Source organism: Oncorhynchus tshawytscha, linkage group LG13 (genome assembly GCF_018296145.1).
Source record: "Oncorhynchus tshawytscha isolate Ot180627B linkage group LG13, Otsh_v2.0, whole genome shotgun sequence".
Taxonomy (NCBI): Eukaryota; Metazoa; Chordata; class Actinopteri; order Salmoniformes; family Salmonidae; genus Oncorhynchus; species Oncorhynchus tshawytscha.
This window is the reverse complement of record NC_056441.1, coordinates 71,701,917-71,723,409: the sequence shown is the minus strand read 5'-3', so window position 1 is coordinate 71,723,409 and position 21,493 is coordinate 71,701,917. Positions and strand designations below refer to the sequence as shown.

The 21,493-nt window shown below is 47.1% G+C and overlaps 1 protein-coding gene across 13 annotated transcripts in view; it reads left to right on the top strand.

Annotated features, from left to right (window-relative positions):
• The window catches only part of LOC112265640 (unconventional myosin-XVIIIa), a 143,675-nt gene that overhangs the window by 44,132 nt on the left and 78,050 nt on the right, over positions 1–21,493 (top strand). For 4 of the 13 annotated variants that reach the window (XM_042296295.1, XM_042296296.1, XM_042296297.1 and 1 more), the window contains exons 1-8: positions 9,139–9,269; positions 11,331–11,559; positions 12,112–12,159; positions 15,404–16,870; positions 18,074–18,172; positions 18,430–18,492; positions 19,354–19,413; positions 20,470–20,535. The exons of 2 other annotated variants lie outside the window; for them this stretch is intronic. In XM_042296295.1, coding sequence (XP_042152229.1) covers positions 11,521–11,559; positions 12,112–12,159; positions 15,404–16,870; positions 18,074–18,172; positions 18,430–18,492; positions 19,354–19,413; positions 20,470–20,535 — 1,842 coding nt within the window. In that variant the 5' untranslated portion in view covers positions 9,139–9,269; positions 11,331–11,520. Of the gene's footprint in view, positions 1–8,615; positions 8,716–9,138; positions 9,270–11,330; positions 11,560–12,111; positions 12,160–15,403; positions 16,871–18,073; positions 18,173–18,429; positions 18,493–19,353; positions 19,414–20,469; positions 20,536–21,493 lie in introns of those variants that run through there. 7 more of the 13 variants (XM_042296304.1, XM_042296303.1, XM_042296299.1 and 4 more) reach the window with 6 other exon arrangements.

The following is a 21,493-nucleotide window of genomic DNA, read 5'->3' as shown; positions in this document are numbered from 1 at the left end:
CCTGACTGACCTGACCTTTAGTCTAGCTTTGACTTACCGGGCCTATAGTCTAACTATAACTTACCTGGCCTATAGTCTAGCTGTAACTGACCTGGCCTATAGTCTAGCTGTAACTGACCTGGCCTATAGCCTAGCCGTGACGGACCTGACCCTATAGTCTAGCTGTAACTGACCTGGACTGACCTGGCCTATAGCCTAGCTGTGACTGACCTATAGTCTAGCTGTAACTGACCTGACCTGTATAACCTATAGTCTAGCTGTGACTGACCTGGCCTATAGCCTACTGCCTGGCCTATAGATTGACCTATAGTCTAGCTGTAACTGACCTGACCTATAGTCTAGCTGTAACTGACCTGGCCTATAGCCTGTGCTGTGACTGACTAGCTGTAACTGACCTGGCCTATAGCCTAGCTGTGACTGACCTGGCCTATAGCCTAGCTGTGACTGACCTGGCCTATAGCCTAGCTGTGACTGACCTGGCCTATAGTCTAGCTGTGACTGACCTGGCCTATAGTCTAGCTGTGACTGACCTGGCCTATAGCCTAGCTGTGACTGACCTGACCTATAGTCTAGCTGTGACTGACCTGGCCTATAGTCTAGCTGTGACTGACCTGACCTATAGCCTAGCTGTGACCTGACCTATAGCTAGCTGTAACTGACCTGACCTATAGTCTGAGCTGTAACTGACCTGGCCTATAGCCTAGCTGTGACTGACCTGGCCTATAGCCTAGCTGTGACTGACCTCTTGTCTACCTGTAACTGACCTGGCCTATAGCCTAGCTGTGACTGACCTGACCTATAGCCTAGCTGTAACTGGCCTATAGTCCTGCTGTGACTGACCTGGCCTATACCCTGGCCTATAGTCTAGCTGTAACTGACCTGACCTATAGTCTAGCTGTAACTGACCTGACCTATAACCTAGCTGTGACTGACCTGGCCTATAGCCTAGCTGTGACTGACCTATAGTCTAGCTGTAACTGACCTGACCTATAGTCTAGCTGTAACTGACCTGGCCTATAGTCTAGCTGTAACTGACCTGGCCTATAGTCTAGCTGTAACTGACCTGACCTATAGTCTAGCCGTGACTGACCTGGACCTATAGCCTAGCCTGTGACTGACCTGGCTATAGCCTAGCTGTGACTGACCTGGCTATAGCCTAGCTGTGACTGACCTGACCTATAGTCTAGCTGACCTGACCTGTAACTGACCTGGCCTATAGCCTAGCTGTGACTGACCTGGCCTATAGTCTAGCTGTGATTGACCAGGCTTATAGTCTAGCTGTGATTGACCAGCCTAGCCTAGCTGACTGACCTGGACTACCTGGCCTAGCCGTGACTGACCTATAGTCTAGCTGTGACTGACCTGGACCTATACCTACCTATAACCTAGCTGTGACTGACCTATTGTCTAGCTGTTGTGACCTGACCTGGCCTATAGCCTAGCTGTGACTGACCTGGACTATAGCCTAGCTGTGACTGACCTGCCTGTGACTGACCTATAGCCTAGCTGTGACTGACCTGGCCTATGAGCCTGTGACTGACCTGACCTGTGACTGTAACTGACCTGGCCTGGACTGACCTGGCCTATAGCTGCTGTGACTGACCGGGCCTATAGAGCTGACCTTTAGTCTAGCTGTGACTGACCTGGCCTATAGTCTGGCTGTGACTGACCTATAGTCTAGCTGTGACTGACCTGGACTATAGCCTAGCTGTGACCTGGCCTACCGGGCCTGGCTTATAGCCTAGCTGTGACCTGACCTTGTGAGTCCTAGCTGTGACTGACCTGGCCTATAGCCTAGCTGTAACTGACCTGGCCCCCATAGCCTAGCTGTAACTGACCTGGCCTATAGCCTAGCTGTAACTGACCTGGCCTATAGTCTAGCTGTAACTGACCTGGCCTATAGCCTAGCTGTAACTGACCTGGCCAATCTCATTGGTTAGAGATTTACCGCTCAGATTGTTTTTAAACATTCTTAAAAAACATAAGCCTATGCAACATTAATTAAAAATAGTTCTGTAGCACTGAGGTTTGTGCAGTAGGCTATAGGCCCAATACATTATCACTGCATATTGGCTATGCTTGAATTGTCCTGACAATGGTGTTCTTCTCAGACCATTTTGAAATTATATTTTAATAACATGTAGGTATGATCACACATAAGATCAGACTTATAATGTGTTGTATTACTTGTGAGGCACAGCTGAGTGAGCATAATAAATACATATAAATATACTGAACAAAAATATAAATGCAATAAATTCAATGATTTTATTGAGTTACAGATCATATAACCATGGACCATGCCTCAGGACTACCTGACATGATGACTCTTTGCTGTCCCCAGTCCACCTGGCCGTGCTGCTGCTCCAGTTTCAACTGTTCTGCCTTTTTATTATTGGAGCATGCTGGTCATTTATGAACATTTGAACATCTTGGCCATGTTCTGTTATAGTCTCCACCCGGCACAGCCAGAAGAGGACTGGCCACCCCACATAGCCTGGTTCCTCTCTAGGTTTCTTCCTAGGTTTTGGCCTTTCTAGGGAGTTTTTCCTAGCCACCGTGCTTCTACACCTGCATTGCTTGCTGTTTGGGGTTTTAGGCTGGGTTTCTGTACAGCACTTTGAGATATCAGTTGATGTACGAAGGGCTATATAAATTGATTTGATTTGATTTGATAAGGAAATCAGTCACTTGAAATAAGTTCATTAGGCCCTAATTTACGGATTTCACATGGTTGGGCAAGGGCGCAGCCATGATTGGGCCTGGGAGGGCACAAGGTGCAACTGTGTAATGATCATGCTGTTTTTTCAGCTTCTTGCTATGCCACACCTGTTAGGTGCATGGATTATGTTGGAAAATTAGAAATGTTCACTAACAGGGATGTAAACAAATTTGTGCACAAAGTTTGAGAGAAATACTTTTTTTGTGCATATGGAACATTTCTAGGATATTTTATTCCAGCTCATGAAACATGGGTCCAACACTTTACATGTTTTGTTTATATTTTTGTTGTGTATAATTTATTTAGTGGACTGATGGCCAGCATCTGATGGTCAGTCTGAGGGGAGGGAGTAGCAGTGAAACTGCCTCTCACCCGACTCATAGTCCCTTCGCTCGCACCTCCATCCGCTGAGAAAAAGGGACAGTCTTCCAGCTGATGGCGAAACTCAAGTCGCACTGCATTATTTCTGCTTCATGCACCAATTCACGTTGTTACTCCTATGACCAGAGAAAGTGACATTTTCCACGATATTAAAAAAGACACAAGCCGATAATAACAACACAAGCTTATGGGAACACTTGGCTGTAGTCATTCATTACAGCTGCAGTACTGGTTGTAGTGTGAGTGGATGTGGATAGAACGTACGTTTTATGACTTATAAAACTGTTGAACAAAGTTTTGACAGTGCTGAACAACAACTTAAACATGAACTTACTGATAAAAACAGCAGCTGTTTGCTGTATCCGTTGAGTCTCTTTCTAGTCCAGTTTTAAATGTTTTGAAATCTCACAGTATCAACTTTGCTGTATTAGGGGCTTATTTTTACAGTCTATGGCTCGAGGAAACAGTGCAGACGCTGTGATCTGCGCTATCTGATTGGCCAGCGGGCCTGCCAGGTAGGCGGAGTTCTACCTTCAGACACATGAAATGGTTCAAAATGGGAACAGTTTGCCTTCCCGGCGCTAGGGCTGTGAATCAAGTGCACCTATCGCCAACAGGGCGAAACGATACATTTATATTTTTTCCTTTACTGAAATGTTTGGTGATTGACTAGGAATGCCTTGGAGATCGACCAGTCGATCACCCGGCTGACCAAGCCATGTGAAGTGAGATTTATCTCCAACTGAGGAGCACTAGTCTGGAGAGAGTTCTCATTGACTTTGTGTGTTCTAGACACCTGTTCTGTACTATTCTCCTAGACTAGAGGGCAGTATAATACTATAGGCTACTTTACTTACTGAACAATATATTCTTTGACTTGACTGGGTATCTCAGATGGCAATTACCAGTTTTAAAAGAGTATAGCCCATGGCTTCTCTGGTTGCATATCAAACAAATGAAGTCATGAATATATTTAACCTCTGTACATATAGGGTTAAGTGCCAAGGTTGTGTAATGGCATGATTGATGTGTGTTTTGACAGGCTTGCTTGCCTTTGCCCTCTCTGACCCTTCCTGCTCTGATCAGGCTTGGTGTGTTCACACTGGCGGGCTACGAGCCTTGTTGTGTGCTCGCCTGGCTTCCTTATGTGAGGAGGGTGTTAGGACTGGTTTGTGTGTGTGTGCCTCTTTAGTATGTGAGTGAATAACTGTGTCTTTAGTATGTGAGTGAATAACTGTGTCTTTAGTGTGTGTTGTGTGTGTGCGACAGTGACCTAGATCTTCCACCCTGGATCACAGTGGAGATATGGCGACTTGAGCCCAGTCAGGCGTGGTCTCTCTCTATGCAGCACTCTGCCACAAAGTCTCACCAGATGTCAGCCTCTGTCTCTCTGTCTCTCTCTGTCTGCCTGTCTGCCACTGCCTGTCTGCCACTGTCTGCCTGCCTGCCTGTCTGCCACTGTCTGCCTCCCTGTTTGCCACTGTCTGCCTGTCTGTCTGCTACTGTCTGCCTGTCTGTCTGCCTGTCTGTCTGCTACTGTCTGGCTGTCTGTCTGCCTGTCTACTACTTACCCATACATACTGTACATACATACAGCCCTGTGTGGAAGTATTTGGGCTCAGCTCTAATGCAGTGTACTCCTATGGATTAGTGGTGCTGATGTACTGTATATGGTTCCTAATGGACTTGCTGTCATGTGGATTTGAGGCACATTGGTTAACATTAGCAGGGAAGTGTACAAAGGCATCAACTGTGTTTATGATAGTGAGGGCACAGACTGCTCAATACATTGGAATGTAGAAAATATGATGCTATTGTTGCCGTTAGGTTTTTTTGTTCGCTTCAGCACTTGTCTTATAAGGGATGGAAAATGTGGGCACTTGATCTGTTTCTCCATAGCCACTTGTGTTCATTACAGTAGGTCAAAACAAGGTCAGACTTGTGGCGGTCCAGCTGCATAGGCGCTGTGTGGGGATGAGCAATGGATGCCAGGTACGCATCACACATTCTGTCTCAAGTTCTGTGACACACACACACACAACACACACACACACACACACACACACACACACACACACACACACACACACACACACACACACACACACACACACACTCTAAATCCCTCTCTACCCCCATTCTTCATTATCTCTGATGTCATTCTGAGCTTTGTAGTCACAAGTTAAATCCATGAAACCCAGACAGTCAGTGACTGTGTCTCCTCCCAGTTCAAGAGATGCTATCAGTCTGTGTTAGCCATGCCAGGGATGTGTACTGTACACTGCAGTGCTGCTAATAATAGATTCTCCTCTGAGGCCAAGAACCTAGAGAGGAGAGGACCCAGAGGGTCCTGTGTGTGTCTGTGTGTCTGTGTACACAGGAGGAGGCTTCTCTTAATATGACTATGAGATGGAGAAACAGGGATGGGACGGGAGGGCTGTTTGTATACATTATCTAAACAAGCAGCCCTGGCCAGAGTGGCCTTCAAGAGCCAGAAGTTACCCTCTACTCCAGGCTGGCATCATTACAACCTAGGTGCCTTACAGGGAGGGGTTGAACAAGGGAGGATACTCTATTGTCTTGGCTGACTAGCTGGCAGATAGTGAGCTCTATTCTGAACATAACATCATGGTCTCCATAAGGACCGACTAGCTGACAGATAGTGAGCTCTATTCTGAACATAACATCATGGTCTCCATAAGGACTGACTAGCTGACAGATAGTGAGCTCTATTCTGAACATAACATCATGGTCTCCATAAGGACTGACTAGCTGACAGACAGTGAGCTCTATTCTGAACATAACATCATGGTCTCCATAAGGACTGCTGAAGACCGATTTGGTTTCATATTATAGCTTTCATAACACCTGCCTTATGGGCCAGGAGAACACTCAGCATAGACTGGAGCCTGCCAAGGTACTGTGTGTGTGTGTGTGTGTGTGTGTGTGTGTGTGTGTGTGTGTGTGTGTGTGTGTGTGTGTGTGTGTGTGTGTGTGTGTGTGTGTGTGTGTGTGTGTGTGTGTGTGTGTGTGTGTGTGTGTGTGTGTGTGTGTGTGTGTGTGGACCTAATGTTTTTCCTCTGATTACCATAAAGGGTATCATTGTGCCTTAGTTAACTACTGTATTGGCTGTGGCTAGTCTTTGTTTGAGCCAGTGTTTTGGGAGTTTTTAAAGACAAAACCTTAAACAAACAACAGCGTGTGTTTGTGGGCTTATGTAGACTTTGTGTGTGTGTGTCTCTTTCTGTAGTAATGTGAAAGATGAGTAAAGTGTGATGGTAGAGGACTTGGATTAGAGGTGATGTGTAATGGTATACTGATATGGATCCATATAACGGTATGTATTTTTACAATACCGTCTAAAACAACAAGTTCTACAATTTGGACTACTTCACTTTCAGTTTTCATCTAGTTTGGTTGAGTATACAATTAGAATGGAGAAAGCCCATTAAAACCATGTAGAAATCATTAGTTGTCATCCTAGGGTCATGCCCTACTCATAAAACATTAAGAACCTTAAAACCAACCAAAAACACCGCCATACCGTAAAAAGCAAGAAAATTGTTGGGATATTATATTTTGGCACAGCCCTCAGTTGTACTCGTCTGTGTATGATGGGAGACATGTCGAGGCTGGCCAGGACATGTCTGATGACAGACAACTAGGTTAGTCCCTGGGTGTCTCCCTCAGGGGACGTCAGTCATTGTTAGGAGCCAGGGACGTTTACACATCCTAGAGGACTGTGTTATTATGACCATGTTACACAACTGACCTACAGCGCTGGAAAACTAGTGTGCTTGGCACTGATTTGAGAGGGTTCATTCCTCGATGACTTGTGTTATTCCCCTAATACCCTTTCTCAATAGGATAGGCTCTCCTGTCAACAGGCCTGGGCGGCAGATGGTCACAGTGTTACAGAAGCACTCTTCTCTTCACATCCTGGTTCATACACACCAATCAACCTGGAAGACTAGGGATTAGGGAGGAAATCATAGTGTGTGTGTGTGTGTGTGTGTGTTACCAGAGCATGGGTTAATTCATTTTACATTCCTGTCAACTGAATTGGAATTCGTCCGGAGGGGGACCGACGGATTCATTCTCTGAATTGATAGGAATTTTAATCAAATGTAATCCAGATTTTGTTTTTGAAATGAAAATGTGTGTTGTGAAATATAGGGCATTGTCCCCCCCCGTGGGTACAGTAAATATTGTGTTGAATACCATGCAGTTGAGTGTCGAGGGGTTGGACATTCCACCTCTGTGCGTGTCATAGGCAGCATGTTATTCCCAGCTGACAAACTCATACCTTCATTTCCTCTTGGATCCTACTGTTTGCCATGCGTACAGCAGGATGGGAGCGCCGTCACACACATCATCCAGTGGACACACTTCCCGGCCCCTCTCTCACTCACCATCAGTGTTCCCTGAAACAACTTTACTGTTACAATGCTCATGTCATGAAATCAGATAGATCTATCTGTACTATACTGTACCTGTGATCTATAAGGTTATTATGCATTAATACACACACACACACACACATCAAAATGAGAAGTTCATTCAGTGGCACTAACATATCTAGATGAAGCATGGATTGTAGACTATTCCATGTCACTGGTGCACAAGACGAGACTGTTGTCTTTCCTAATACTGTAGATGTCCTGTGATTTTACGTAGCATGCATGCAACCACACACACAAACTCAGTTACATCACTGTATTTCTATTCTCCATGTTCTAAATTCAGCCTTGAGCAGCAGTTCCCACCCTTCATCCAACCACACCTCTCTGGACAGCTTCTAGAAGCACTCTCCCTCAGCACTGCAGGCAACGCCTGTCCAGTATACAGTACAACACTGATCTGCCCAGATTCCCCTCAGCTCACTCCCCACACCGCCTAGCCTTGTGTCATACTATTACTAAGCTTTTGTGGCGCACATGATTGGGATTAGTTTCCTCTCTTCCTCTGGAGAGTGACGGCAGTTTGTTATGATTGGTGAAGAATCAGCTCTTTGTCTTTGTGCTGCTGCTGCAGTCACACAACATACAGGCTGGTTTATATTTAGTGTTCTTACTCCCCCAAGTGGCTATGTGAGGGCATTGAATACATTTACGAGGCCTTCCTTGAATAGGAAGTGTTGCCCTCTAGTGGTGTTTAGGGATATGACATTGAGAATAGTACTATAATTTGGATATTATATTAAGTGGCCCGAGGGCTTGTTTTGTTAAGAGGGTGTGAGTAGATAATAGCATTGATTTATGTTCCTTTGGATTGTATCAATATGGTATTCTGTGCCTCTTCCCTTAGTGACACTGCACCACTATTTGTTTACTTGTTGACTGTTTAATACAGTTCCCCTCATCGAAAGGGAGAGAATGTGTGAGGTTGTACCCAGTGTGTTCTACAGCATGCTTCTTCCCTGGTGTGAGAGTGAGGGAGGCACCAAGCCCCGTATCATTTCCTGTGTCCCCCGTGTCATAGCGCTTCTGGTTTTCTCCTCCGTTTCCCCTCTTCCGCATTTCATTCTGCAACTCCCAGCCTCAGACAGACCTGCAGACCACAGGAGAAAAGACTACGCTTCCCTCATAATCAAAACACACATGCACCTTCAGGTATGTAGGACACACACTCAGAGTAGACTGTCTTTGTTATTGTTTAACAAAAAAACACTTTATTACAGTACATTTACCAGAGATCCATCACTCCTCAAATAAGTCACAACAGAGGTTTGACACACACACACAGACACACACACACACACATACTGACTGACTTCACTGGGGTCCTCACGGAGCAATTGAGGAGACGGCAATTGTCGTGAGAGAGAGGGCTGCTAGTTGGCCTGAATTCTTGAGGGTTGTGTGGGGGGCTAGCCAGGGAACCAGGGGAGGTATTGGTGGCAGCGGTGTTGGTTCTGGGGAGCTATTTTTAACCGCCTGGACCCTAGTATCGTGACAGCTGTCCCTGCCTTGTCTCTCTGAGAATAGTCAGCCTATCAGGGGGCTCCTCTCCCCAGCCTGTGCCCTGTGTGACGTGACGTGAGTCTGCCGGCTATCTCAGCTCTTTCACACACTCTCAACTAACTCTGTGTTGAACCCCCGTTACCGGGCAATGTTGGATCTACCAAACCTAACTCTATACTATTCACCTACACAGAAGACAGCAGGTAAAGGAGGAGCCGTGGTTCCAGGATTGTTGGGGGAAAGCAATAGGCCTTCTGTGGAGGAATCTGTGGGCTGAGTGTGCCGTCTCTACCATGGGTAACACTATTTTTAGGGCTGAAAGTGTTAGGGGCTAGCCATCGCTCTCTGCAACTGAGCTCAGCTAAGGGGAGCCATTTTGGCTCTGGAGATGCTAGCTAGCTATTCTAACATCCTGTTGCCTGAGCCTTGGTGTAGTGCTAGCCAATGTAACTTGGTTCATTTGGTTTGATCTGTGTGCTTTAGCATGCGTGCCAGTAGAATTCTGTAATTGTAGAAGTGAAAGGAGTGTGATTGCCAGGAAGGCTGTGATGGTAGCTGTTTGGAACTGGCTTTCATAGGCAGATTGGGCAGAAGTTGAATGGAGCCTTTGTGTCTTTTGAGTCTTGCCCCTGTTGGAAAAGTCACGTTAACTGTTCAGTGTGTGTTGGTACTTGGTATAGTAAGCTATGCTATTAGCAATGCTGACCCATTATATTTAGTGGAAATTCTACTGTTCTGACCAACTGTTGAGAGAGAACCTATTGAAGAACAACGTTTGCCAAGTTTGCATCTGTGGAAAATGGGTCTGTCCTGCGATTTCCTGTGTATGGTGCCATCTGTGGGTTGACTTCCCTTTTCTGTTGTTGGGGGACCAGCCTGACCCTAGTCTACAGTACAAAGTGGATCTGAGATGCAGAAAGAGTGTGTGCTGTTTCCTCTGTCAACACCAACTGGCTGCCCTAACTCTAACTCTCTCTCAGTGGACCAGTGATTGCTCAAGTTCAGTGTTGTTTTGTCACTGTTGGTTGAGTTGTAGATGCCTGAGATGACTGCCCCTCTTCCTTGTCATATGAAATCAAACCACGTTTCCAATAAGCTTTGTTATCAGGCTATGTACATTTCTGCTTTTATTGTCAGAGTCAGTCAAAGGCAGTTGTCATGTTTCACAGTGACTAATAGACGTTAAAGTCTGTTCCTCAGCTTTTATGTTCATTATCTCTGGGCATAGCCCTATCTCTTTACTGCACTGATTCAGTATTGTCAATACGGCTTTGTTCTGTTATTGTTAGCTAAGTCCACGGGTGTTCTCCCAAAACAGTGGCTGAGTCACATTTGCCTGAGAGTGTCAGTTACCATGCTATATCCAGGGTAGATGGCTCACTGTGCATGTTTGTGATGGTGTTTTTGTACATGTTTATGTGTGTCTCTGTGTAAACAGTGTTTATGTATGTGTGTACAGTTGTGTGTGTGTGTGTGTGTTGAGAGGGAACTAGAGAGTCAACCTGGCTGTACAACCTGAAGTTGGCTTCTGAGGCGTTATGCCCACGTGGCTCCTCCTAAAAAAAGCCCTGTCCTGTCTCCCTGGCCCCTGGCCCCTGCCTTGCCGAGCCTGCCCAGTGTCCACAGCAGACCTCAGCAACCCCCCCTATTATAGACACATTAGAGCTTGTTGTGGGAGAGCCGGAGCCAGGGCTACAGACTGACTGACCCACACTAAAGCTCTCTGTTCTGGGGGGAGGATTAGGACCAGGGCTGCTCCTCATACACAGACATACAGTAGAGCATGGGGCCTGGGAATGGGGCCTGGGCATGGGGCTGGGCAGGGGAACAGGGCACGGGGAAGGAGGCCTTGGGACAGGAGGCCTGGGCATGGGGAAGGGGGTCCGGGGGAACAGGGCCTGTCTTGGTTGGCACCATGTTTGAGCAACAGCCAGTTGTGATTTTGAGTAAAGGCCCCCACTTAACCCACAGATTCAATACTCTCAGCAGGGACAGGGAGGTGCTGTAACCCGCCTCACTGCAGCTTCTCAACAGTCTGGTATTTGGCATTGAATGTTTTCTTTATAGAAATATCCCTGAGGTCATGTCTATGTATTGGTGTTCTGTTTGTTTTTTACTGTGATGACATCAACATTTCCTAGATACTTTTTGTGTGCCACTAATCACACAAATCATATGTTCATGTATGTAGCTATGTATGTTTATGTATATTTAGGAGAGGCCTTATCCCTCTGTTGTGTCTCTTGCTTTTCTTTGTACCCTAGACTTGATCAGTTCACTTCCTGCGACACGTGGTCTTTCACTATCCCACTGGTTACGGCCCCTAGAATGAAAAAACTGTGATTTTGGCCTCAATTGTGAAGATCCATCCATCTGTCCAGCACTTCTCTCCATTCCTGACCTCCCCCTCTTCCCCCCTCATCCTGCACAGCTCATGACATCAGTGCAGCCAACATGGCATTCTCATCACGCTTTTCCTTCTGGGAGCAAAAGGGAAGTCCTGTTCAGTTTTCCTCACCGCACGTTGGGGTGGGTTACGTTGGTGTGGGGACATGGGGTGGGTTACGTTGGTGTGGGGACATGGGGTGGGTTACGTTGGTGTGGGGACATGGGGTGGGTTACGTTGGTGTCTGTAGAAATGTGTGCCCTGCATGTATCACACCTCCACTAAGAGTCCATTTTGTGGCTTGAGAGTGTCATGTCGTTGAACTCTTGTGGTCTGACAGCCATGCCTCTGCTGTGTCTGTGAATAATATTAGCCTTAACGTTCAAATAGACACTGTATGGTGTGTGGTATGGTAAGTGATAGCGCTTCCACATAGTATACATCCAGGTTACAAGCATTTCGCTACACTCGCATTAACATCTGCTAACCATGTGTATGTGACAAATAAAATTTGATTTGATTTGATTTGGTTTGCAGCATGGTGTATGTTTTGCATGTTGTGCAGTGAGGGAGTGTTTCCTGCAAGTACCCCTGGCGAGTGACCACTTCTAAGTGTCCTAGGTTTTGACCTCAGTCCCTTGTCTTACGGAACTCTTTAGGTCAAAGAAGAGGTCAGACCACCAGGCTCCAAGACTTCAAACCAGGGTGTAAGTTGACTGGTATCGTTCTCATGTTGTGAAGCTTTAGAGCAGGGCTATTCAATTCCAGTCCTGGAGGGCCAAAACACTTCTGGTTTGCATCCTCTTTTTCTAATCAGGTACTGATTTAGTGCATTTAACTACCAGGTAGAAACAAAAAGCAGAAGTGTTTCGGCCCTACGGGACTGGAATTGAATAGCCCTGCTGTAGGCTTAAAAGGATACTTCGGGATTTTGGCAGTGTGAAGGAAGTTGCTATCTAGCGTTAGTGCAATGACTGGAAAACTACCTCTGACATCCTTCATACTGGACTTAGAGACATAAAAATGGTACCCACAAGTTCATCTGACTTTGGGGAAGTAGACAATGTTAAAATCCCGAAATATCCCTTTAAGCAGGAATCTTGAGTGTGTGACTAAAGGAATCACAGGTTTCTGGGGATTGGAGTCCATTATGGTAACCTCACAGAGGAGGAGAGGAAGCTTCAGACTATTGAGATGTACCTGTCATGTCACTGGTCTCTTACTTGGAGGTTTGCCAGCAGTACTGTGCTTCAACCAACTGAGCCATTGGAACCACACACACCCTGGTACCTCCTGACACCAGACAAGTGTCTTTCTCACCACAATAGAAGACAGTTACTCATTAACAAGCCGATGTGAAAACAGGCACAACGTGGAAGAGCGTTGTTATTTTTCTGTTCTGGATGTAATGTCACAGACGGTTGCACTTTTTAATTGCACAACAAACGCCTGGTGTTCCACGTTGTGTTTGGCTTCTATAATTGCTTTGTAAATAGTATGATTCCTTTATTTTCAAATGGCAGTTTCTTGCCTCGCTGTGGGAATTGTAGCCATATCCCAACATAGCCTAAGGACTAACAAACAGGCAGTTTATAATATGCAACATCCGCACAAATATAAAAGATATTCAGCAACTCTTGGGGGACGATACTTTATTATTAAAACCAACGTGTTTATTTATTTATGTATTTTTTTAACCTCTATTTAACTAGGCAAGTCAGTCTGACTCCCTGATGAAGGCTATTGGTTTTGATAATAAACAAGTGTGTTTCTTGTCAACTTATATTGCCCTTCAAGAGTTTCTGAATATCTTCCAAATATCCAGTTTTCTCTATTAATGCAGTTTGGTTGCAAAGCGAACCACAGTTGACCTTTTCCCTCTCCCAGTCAGAGAGCTCACACACTGTGCCCTCGGTACTGTAGGGAGACTGATGTGCTGAGCCAGGCAGTGTTCCCTCGCCAGGTACTGTAGGGAGACTGATGTTCAGAGCCAGGCAGTGTTCCCTCGCCAGGTACTGTAGGGAGACTGATGTGCTGAGCCAGGCAGTGTTCCTTTGCCAGGTACTGTAGGGAGACTGATGTTCAGAGCCAGGCAGTATTCCCTCGCCAGGTACTATAGGGAGACTGATGTGCTGAGCCAGGCGGTGTTCCCTCGCCGGGTGCGGTAGGGAGACTGATGGGCTGAGCCAGGCAGTATTGCCTCGCCGGGTGCTGTAGGGAGACTGATGGGCTGAGCCGGGCAGTGTTCCCTCGCCGGGTGCTGTAGGGAGACTGATGTGCTGAGCCAGGCGATGTTCCCTCGCCGGGTACTGTAGTGAGACTGATGTGCTGAGCCAGGCGATGTTCCCTCGCCGGGTACTGTAGTGAGACTGATGTGCTGAGCCAGGCGATGTTCCCTCGCCGGGTACTGTAGTGAGACTGATGTGCTGATCCAGGCGATGTTCCCTCGCCGGGTACTGTAGTGAGACTGATGTGCTGAGCCAGGCGATGTTCCCTCGCCGGGTACTGTAGTGAGACTGATGTGCTGAGCCAGGCGATGTTCCCTCGCCGGGTACTGTAGTGAGACTGATGTGCTGATCCAGGCGATGTTCCCTCGCCGGGTACTGTAGTGAGACTGATGTGCTGAGCCAGGCGATGTTCCCTCGCCGGGTACTGTAGTGAGACTGATGTGCTGAGCCAGGCGATGTTCCCTCGCCGGGTACTGTAGTGAGACTGATGTGCTGAGCCAGGCGATGTTCCCTCGCCGGGTACTGTAGTGAGACTGATGTGCTGAGCCAGGCAGTGTTCAGCACAGGGCGAAAGAGGGCGGTGTGTCTTTAACACTTACTCTGCAGCGGTGTAGACAGGGAGAGTGACAGAAGAACAGTAGAGAACCAGCAGGAAACCAGGCCTTGATCCCCAGCCTGCCGGCATCCCACAGGCTGCGTCCCCAGCACTCAGCCGCCTGTCTGGAGGGATCCACGGCTAAGCCCCCCTGGGAGCCATGGAGCCATGTCAGGTACTGTAGCGACTGGAGCATAGGAAGAGGGGAAGATGAGACACTAAAGCAGGTTATTATTGCATTCAAGTGTTACTCTCCTTCAGAAGTGTTGGTTAGCCTCTTAGGTGGAGGTAGGCTCTGTCTGTGGAGGGCAGTGTAATGTGTTGGGTTATAACAAGGTCTGTAGGAAGGCAGGGATATTCAAGTGTAAAATACTAGGGGAGAGATAGGAATGTGTGTCATTGGTACAATGCTCAGTTAGTGTGGGGAATGAGGTTAGGAAGGACAGTGTGTTTGGCACGATGCTCAGTTACTGTGGGGAGTGAGGTTAGGAAGGACAGTGTGTTTGGCACGATGCTCAGTTAGTGTGGGGAGTGAGGTTAGGAAGGACAGTGTGTTTGGCACAATGCTCAGTTAGTGTGGGGAGTGAGGTTAGGAAGGACAGTGTGTTTGGCACAATGCTCAGTTAGTGTGGGGAGTGAGGTTAGGAAGGACAGTGTGTTTGGCACGATGCTCAGTTAGTGTGGGGAGTGAGGTTAGGAAGGACAGTGTGTTTGGCACGATGCTCAGTTAGTGTGGGGGCCGTCATCGCCCGTAGACACCTCTGCTATCTCAGTCTAAAACCTCCACGCACCACCTCTCATATCAACCCATCCTGTTCTATTTCAGGACCTGGGCAGGCATGTGGCAGTTGGGTGAGCATAACAGCATGCCTGTCCAGGAGAGCAAACAAGCACAGTAGACACAATCCTGCTAATGCTTAGGACCTGTGATCTCTTTGGTCAACCATACATACACTATCAGACGATCCAGACAAACACAGGGCTGCTCAGATAAGATTTTTGGTTGAGTAACAAAATTGGAGTTTGCATAGGCTTTAAGCTGAGCTGCGTGAGTTTACTTTAAGTCTGTTCTGGTTTCTCCTCATGTGTCTTGCTGCTCTGCTCTCTCCCTCCCTGTTGTGTGAGTAGTCAGACAGCGACAGTGGCAGTATGAGTATCCGCTCCCAGTCCGTGCCTAGTCTGGAGCCTGGCAGGGGCCTACTCTGCAGTAAAAGCCCTGAGCCGGCCAAGACACCACCCGGGGTCAGAGTCAGGAGTCCCTCACCACCCAGGGTACGCAGGGATGTAAAGGTCCCTGAACGCTTCAAAAGTCCAGTGCCTCCGATCCAGATGCCAGCACAACGCTTCAGGAGCCCTGACCCACTCAGAGCTTCCATGATTAGCCCTGAGCCTGTGCTGAACGGGAACAGCAAGCCCAACGGATCCGTTAATGGAAGTGCTGTCAATGGAAGCTCTGCCAACGGCAGTGCCAACCAGCCAGACCTGGACAACGATGATCAGAGCCTTACCCGCAAGAAGGTAGTGAAGGTGGTACGTCGAGTGGTGAGGAAGGTACTACCTGCAGAAGAGGAGTATGCTCCAGCTCCTGAGCCTACCAAACCTGCCCCTGAACCTCCTAAATTGGTGCTATCACAAGTGCTAAGATCTGTGCCCAAGGTCCCAAAGGTTCCACTGTTCTCTTTCAAGCACGACACCATCAAGACAGAGGAGAAGGACAATATATCAGCTGGGCTGGCCAGCCTCATGGTCCGCGGGAGGACCAGGGACCGCCCTCGCACACGCAAAGATGGGCCACCTGAAAAAAAACAGGTGGAAGCGGGGGAAAGAGAGGAAAAAGAAAGTCCAAAGTTGGTTGATATTAAATCTAGCCCTAAAGTCGTCCCAGTTTCAAAACCGGAAGATAAGACTCCCGTGTTGGCGGCACCTGCCAAAGTTCCTCCTACTGCTTCTACTTTGACCTTGGTTCCCTCCAAGTCTGCACCCGCAGGCTTCATCCCTGCCTCAAAGCCTTCCTCGCTCTCCCCTCCCGCAGGTTTCATTCTACCACCAAAATCAGCCTCCCTTAGCCCACCTGATGGGTTTGTACCAGCACCAAAATCAGCCCCCCTTTGCCCACCAAATGGGTTTGTACCAGCACCAAAATCTACCCCTCTTTCCCCTCCAGCAGGGTTTGCACCAGCCCCAAAATATACTGCTGTTACTCCTTCAGCTATCACTGTAGCTCCCAAATCCTCTCCAGCCATTCACCCGCCATGCTTCGTCCCACCACTAAAATCGACCCATATGTCCTCACCTGCCGGGTTCATACCAGTCCCAAAATATATACCCCTTTCCCCATCTGCTGGTTTTGTCCCCTCTTATAAATCCTCCCCTGTCACTCCCCCTTCAGCATCCGTTCCCACCTCCAAGTCCTCCTCCAGTACTTCCGCTGCAGGGTTCGTCCCAGACCCCAAGGCCTCGCTTCTCTACCCTAACCCTCCCAAGTCCTCGGCTCTCTCCCCTCCTCCTGCGGTCATCACTCCCAAGGCGAGTACCCTCTCTCCACCACCAGAGTTCATCCTGCCCCCCAGACAGCCAACCGTGAAGAAGCCTGAGGTAGGCCTACTGTCCACACTGCATGGACCACTTTTGAGACCACTGTGTGAAAAAACGGATGTTAATTGCTAATGCACAAACAGCACATTTTGCATCTCTATAATAACTCTAGTCATTTTTGTGTGTGTGTGTGGGGTGTAATTTTAACTAACTTCACTTATCTTGTTGAGGTCTCTACTTGTTAGCAGAGTTTCAGCTACATTTTGGTGCTACGATGGGCCCAGCCTGCCAAATTGCTCTCAACTCCCTATTGAAGTAATTTGCTTCTTCAGAACTTTCTCATCTGCACAAAGTCAGTTTATTTCTCAGTCTGTCTAAGGGTGCAGTCTCATGGGGCTGAAGCTTTTGTTGTGTTCGATGCTCTGATACCAGCTCCATCTCTCTCTGAGTCTCTCATGGGGGATGGAGCCTGTCTCACACAGCTCTTCTTCCTCACATCTCTCTCCTCTGAGACGCCAGGGCTGCTGAAACAGCTTCCACCAAAACAAACAACAAGTTCAGTAGCTCTTTTTCCCTCCAGCCTCAACCCAAGAGACCCTGCTGTCATCTGCAGCTTGGGAACATTGTTTATTGAGGTTAGCCTGTGGGGGGGTTTTCCAATGGAGGAAAAAGCATATCGGGGTGGAATGTTCTGTTGCTGTGGCCTGGAGTTCCATGGAGACCCGCAGAGCTAATTACCGATAGTGACATTGTCTTTCTGGGAAATAAAGTTCAAAGCTGCGCTGTAGCCACTTTGGCAGGCTTTGGGATAAGAAAACTATCTATACATTTTGCAGGTGCCAGATATGTTGAAAAGCTTTGGTCTTTTTGCTGGATTCTCGCTGAGTTTTGGCAATTACGGGCCTCTCAGGGTCTTTGTTTACTTGGCTAGCTGACCGTAGGCTGGCTTTGACCGCTGCAGTGACTATCTGAATTTGCTATAATTGTCTAAGGCTAAAGTTTGCTTGTGTATTGTTATCCAAGCTAGTTATAGTTTTGCTTGGCTTCGCCCTGTGCATTGAGATCTGAATAATTTCACATCCGAGTTGACTGTTGATTTGCTCACTACCTTAGCTAGACTCTGGACGTCTGGAGCATGGCTTGTTGTGGGTTTGTTCAGCATGGTTGTATAATTTCTTTATCTTATGGACTACTTGTATGTGTGTGTACATTACTTACGGTGTGCTTGTGCTCGTGGATGTATCTGTGTGTACAATTTTGAAGGTGAAGGCTTTGGCAGCCTCTCCCCTGTCCTCTGTTCCCATTGAGAAGGCTTCACCGCAGAACAATTCATCAACCATTACCCCAAACATTACCCAAAAGGTGTGTATGTGTGTGTGTGTGTGTTGGTGTGCCCCACAGCATTCACACAGGTCACTGTTGCTATGCTGTGGACATGAGGTATTGTAACCAAGTGTGTGTGAGTTCAGGATTGGCACGGCATCTAGTGAACATCTCATAGCATGAAAAAAATGTACACATTTCTGTTGTCTATGAAGCAGTGTTGAATGTGGTCCGCTAGAATAGTGCGCTTTGAGTAGTAGTTTCAGATCTCAACCTGTTGGCGATCTGACCTCCAGGAGGTTCCACTCAGTCCCACTGAAGAGGCTCATAGACGCCTGGAGAGGATCTTCACTGCGCCTGTAAAGTCCCACCTTCCCTCGTCTCTATTTCTTTCTTTATTTCTTTATCTTTCTCCCGTTCACCATCTCTCTATTATCTCCACTCCCTCTGGACTGCCTAGATACATGCTTCTCCTCTCATGTGTTTCACTTGTTTAATCTTTACTTTCTTTCCTTCATTCATTTTAACAGGACACATTAACATTCCATAAATGCGTTTTATTTTTCATGAATGCTCTTCATCATGCTCTTCATCATGCTCTTCATCTCTCTTTCTGTCTTTCTGTTCTTCACTGGATGTTCGATCTTTATGATGATAGCTAATAGTCATTTGTCATTTTATTTTTTGGCACATTTAATTTAAAGTACAGATTTATTCATTTGGGCCATATCCATTGCTTGGCTAGCCAAACGTCTTGCTCCAGCCAAATGCTACGCCACGCCCGAGGACGCTAGTTTCTTTTCCACAATGAATCTGGATCTTAGTACCTCCACGACGAGTTCTAGAACGCAAATACAGAAACTGATGGATTCGGCCAGAGCCTGATTAGTTAGAAATGGAACAATCGGCAATGATTTTTTTTTCACTACATCCCTCATGTTGACATCACTACAAATGACTTCATTCATGGCAGTCTCAGACTGAAGTATGTATCGAACATAGAGCAGCGGAACAATACCATTTGAGTCGTCAGGCAACCATATCCATGCATGACTGAGTTACTGCATGTTTTCATGTTCACAATTAATTGAACTAATTTTCTGTCTATGCTGCTTTCTTTTTCCATTCTTGTTTTGTCACCTGTCAAACATGATCTTTCTTTCCCTCCCTCTTTCTAATTGGTGCTTGGCTGCATCTTTCTGTGGCGGTTGTATGGCTAGCTGGAGCCGGTGGTTCGTGCCTCAACTCCGCTCCTTTCTCCGGCCCCAACCCCCCCTCAGGTAGTGTGGCCCCCAGGCGTCCCCTCTGGAGGCCTGGTTGGAGTGTGTGTTTGTGTGGCGTGTTGGAGTGTAAGCCTAGATTCCTCTTCTAACTTACCCCTCTCTCACCCTGCCTGTCTGTAAGGTTCATCTGTAATGGTACTTGGTGTTTACTCTTCCTCATTTGTTTCAGACCCCAAACTCTCTGATATTTGTCCCTGATATTACCTGGTTCAGTCCTTGCTTGCCCTTCCTGTTTTTGGAACACAGACAATATTAAACAGTGATAGTGTCTAGATGTCTCAAGGGAAATCAAACAGACCTTGAACTGCATGGAAACTGACAAACCAACCCAGACAAAGGACTTTAATGTGCAGTTTTTCTTTTGTCAATAGCATGGCAGTGGATTGGATGGCCGCATGTTTGTTTTCCCGTTGTGGTGTCCAGTCGCTGTGTGAGTGAATGGCAGTGGGTGGGGGGTTATCGCGTCTGTATGTGATTTATGACTGTCAGGTGTTCCTGTCTCGTTGCTCTCTCAGTCTCCCCTTTATGACATGATTAGCTCATCTCACAGACATAGAGCCTGACCTCTACTTGTTCTTTGCCTTCCCCCAGTTTTTTCTCCACATTCCTCCCTGGTCATAACCCTGATGACTTACATATTGTGCTCGTTACTTCAAATGGTAAAACACTGGTTTGATAATGTCTGATAATGTGTTCAATGTATGTCTCAAAACAAAACTTTTGAGAATAATTAAGGATTAGTTACTATTTCATTTGGACCAGATGGACAGTGGGTAATAGCCAACAAGCCTGGTCTTTGGCTCAAGCCGTGTTCATTCAGTCCATAAGTGAAAGGTTTGTAGGGATATCTCTCTCCACCAGGATCACCACTATGCATTACTCTCTCTGTCCCCTGTATATACATCTGTCTATTCCAGCAGATGATGAAGGATGATGCCATGCTGGATATGCTTAATGTTTTGTGTTGTTTGGTGGATTGCTACCCTTCTTTCCACTGTAGCTACTCTCTAACTATAACCTTTGACCCCTCCTCTCATGCATGCCATCCTCCAGGGACAGGTGGACGAGGACCCCGTGGCCATCCTTCAGGCGTCTCACGCCGCTGCCCAACAATCCAAGGTCTGGCCTTTGCTGTGCCTGTGTGTAATTCACCCCCTCCACCTCCCACGTTCACCACTCCCACCACCGACCCCTGGAGTGCTGTGTACTCTGTGTGTTGTGATCCATTGCAGTGTCACCCCTCACCCTTTCCCCCCACCAAACACACCTGCATAGTATTCACGCACACCCAAGCCACCCGCACTCCTTTGGCCATATTTCACCTAATTAGAAACATTTCAGGGGGAAATCAGCACTCAAAATGAAGCTTTTTCGATGGCACTTAAGACACGTGGTTGTCTGGATTCCACATGATCAATCATATCATCACATTTTGTCTCGTGTAGATGTCATTGCATGACGTCAGTTCTCCATTAAAGAGGCAAAGAGACAGAAACTGCAAAAAACATCACCAGATTGTGCCTGATTATACATTATTAGAAATAAGTTATATAGGCCTACATTTCACACTATGTGAATTTCATATGTTTTTATCCCGTGTTTATGTTTTACTTTATAATGTCTTGTTGTCATCCTCCAAGTCAGTCCCTAGAATTCGTTGTGTGTTGTGTTGCTGTGCTTGTGGATAGTGTATTTATTCCACTCATACTCCCCCCATCTCTCACCCACCATGCTGTGTGTGACAGTGATGTGCATCCAACAGTGTCTTTGACCAGATTCAGTTCACTGATAATTAATGTCCTCTGTCAGACGTCACTGCCTCCTGCTCTCTCTCTCTCTCTCTCTCTCTCTCTCTCTCTCTCTCTCTCTCTCTCTCTGTCTCTCTGTCTCTCTCTCTCTGTCTCTCTCGGTCTCTCTCTCGGTCTCAGTCTCTCTCTCTCTCTCTCTCTGTCTCTCTCTCTCTCGGTCTCAGTCTCTCTCTCTCTCTCTCTCTCTCTCTGTCTCTCTCTCTCTCTCTCTCGGTCTCTCTCTCGGTCTCTCTCTCTCTCGGTCTCGGTCTCTCTCTCTCTCTCTCTCT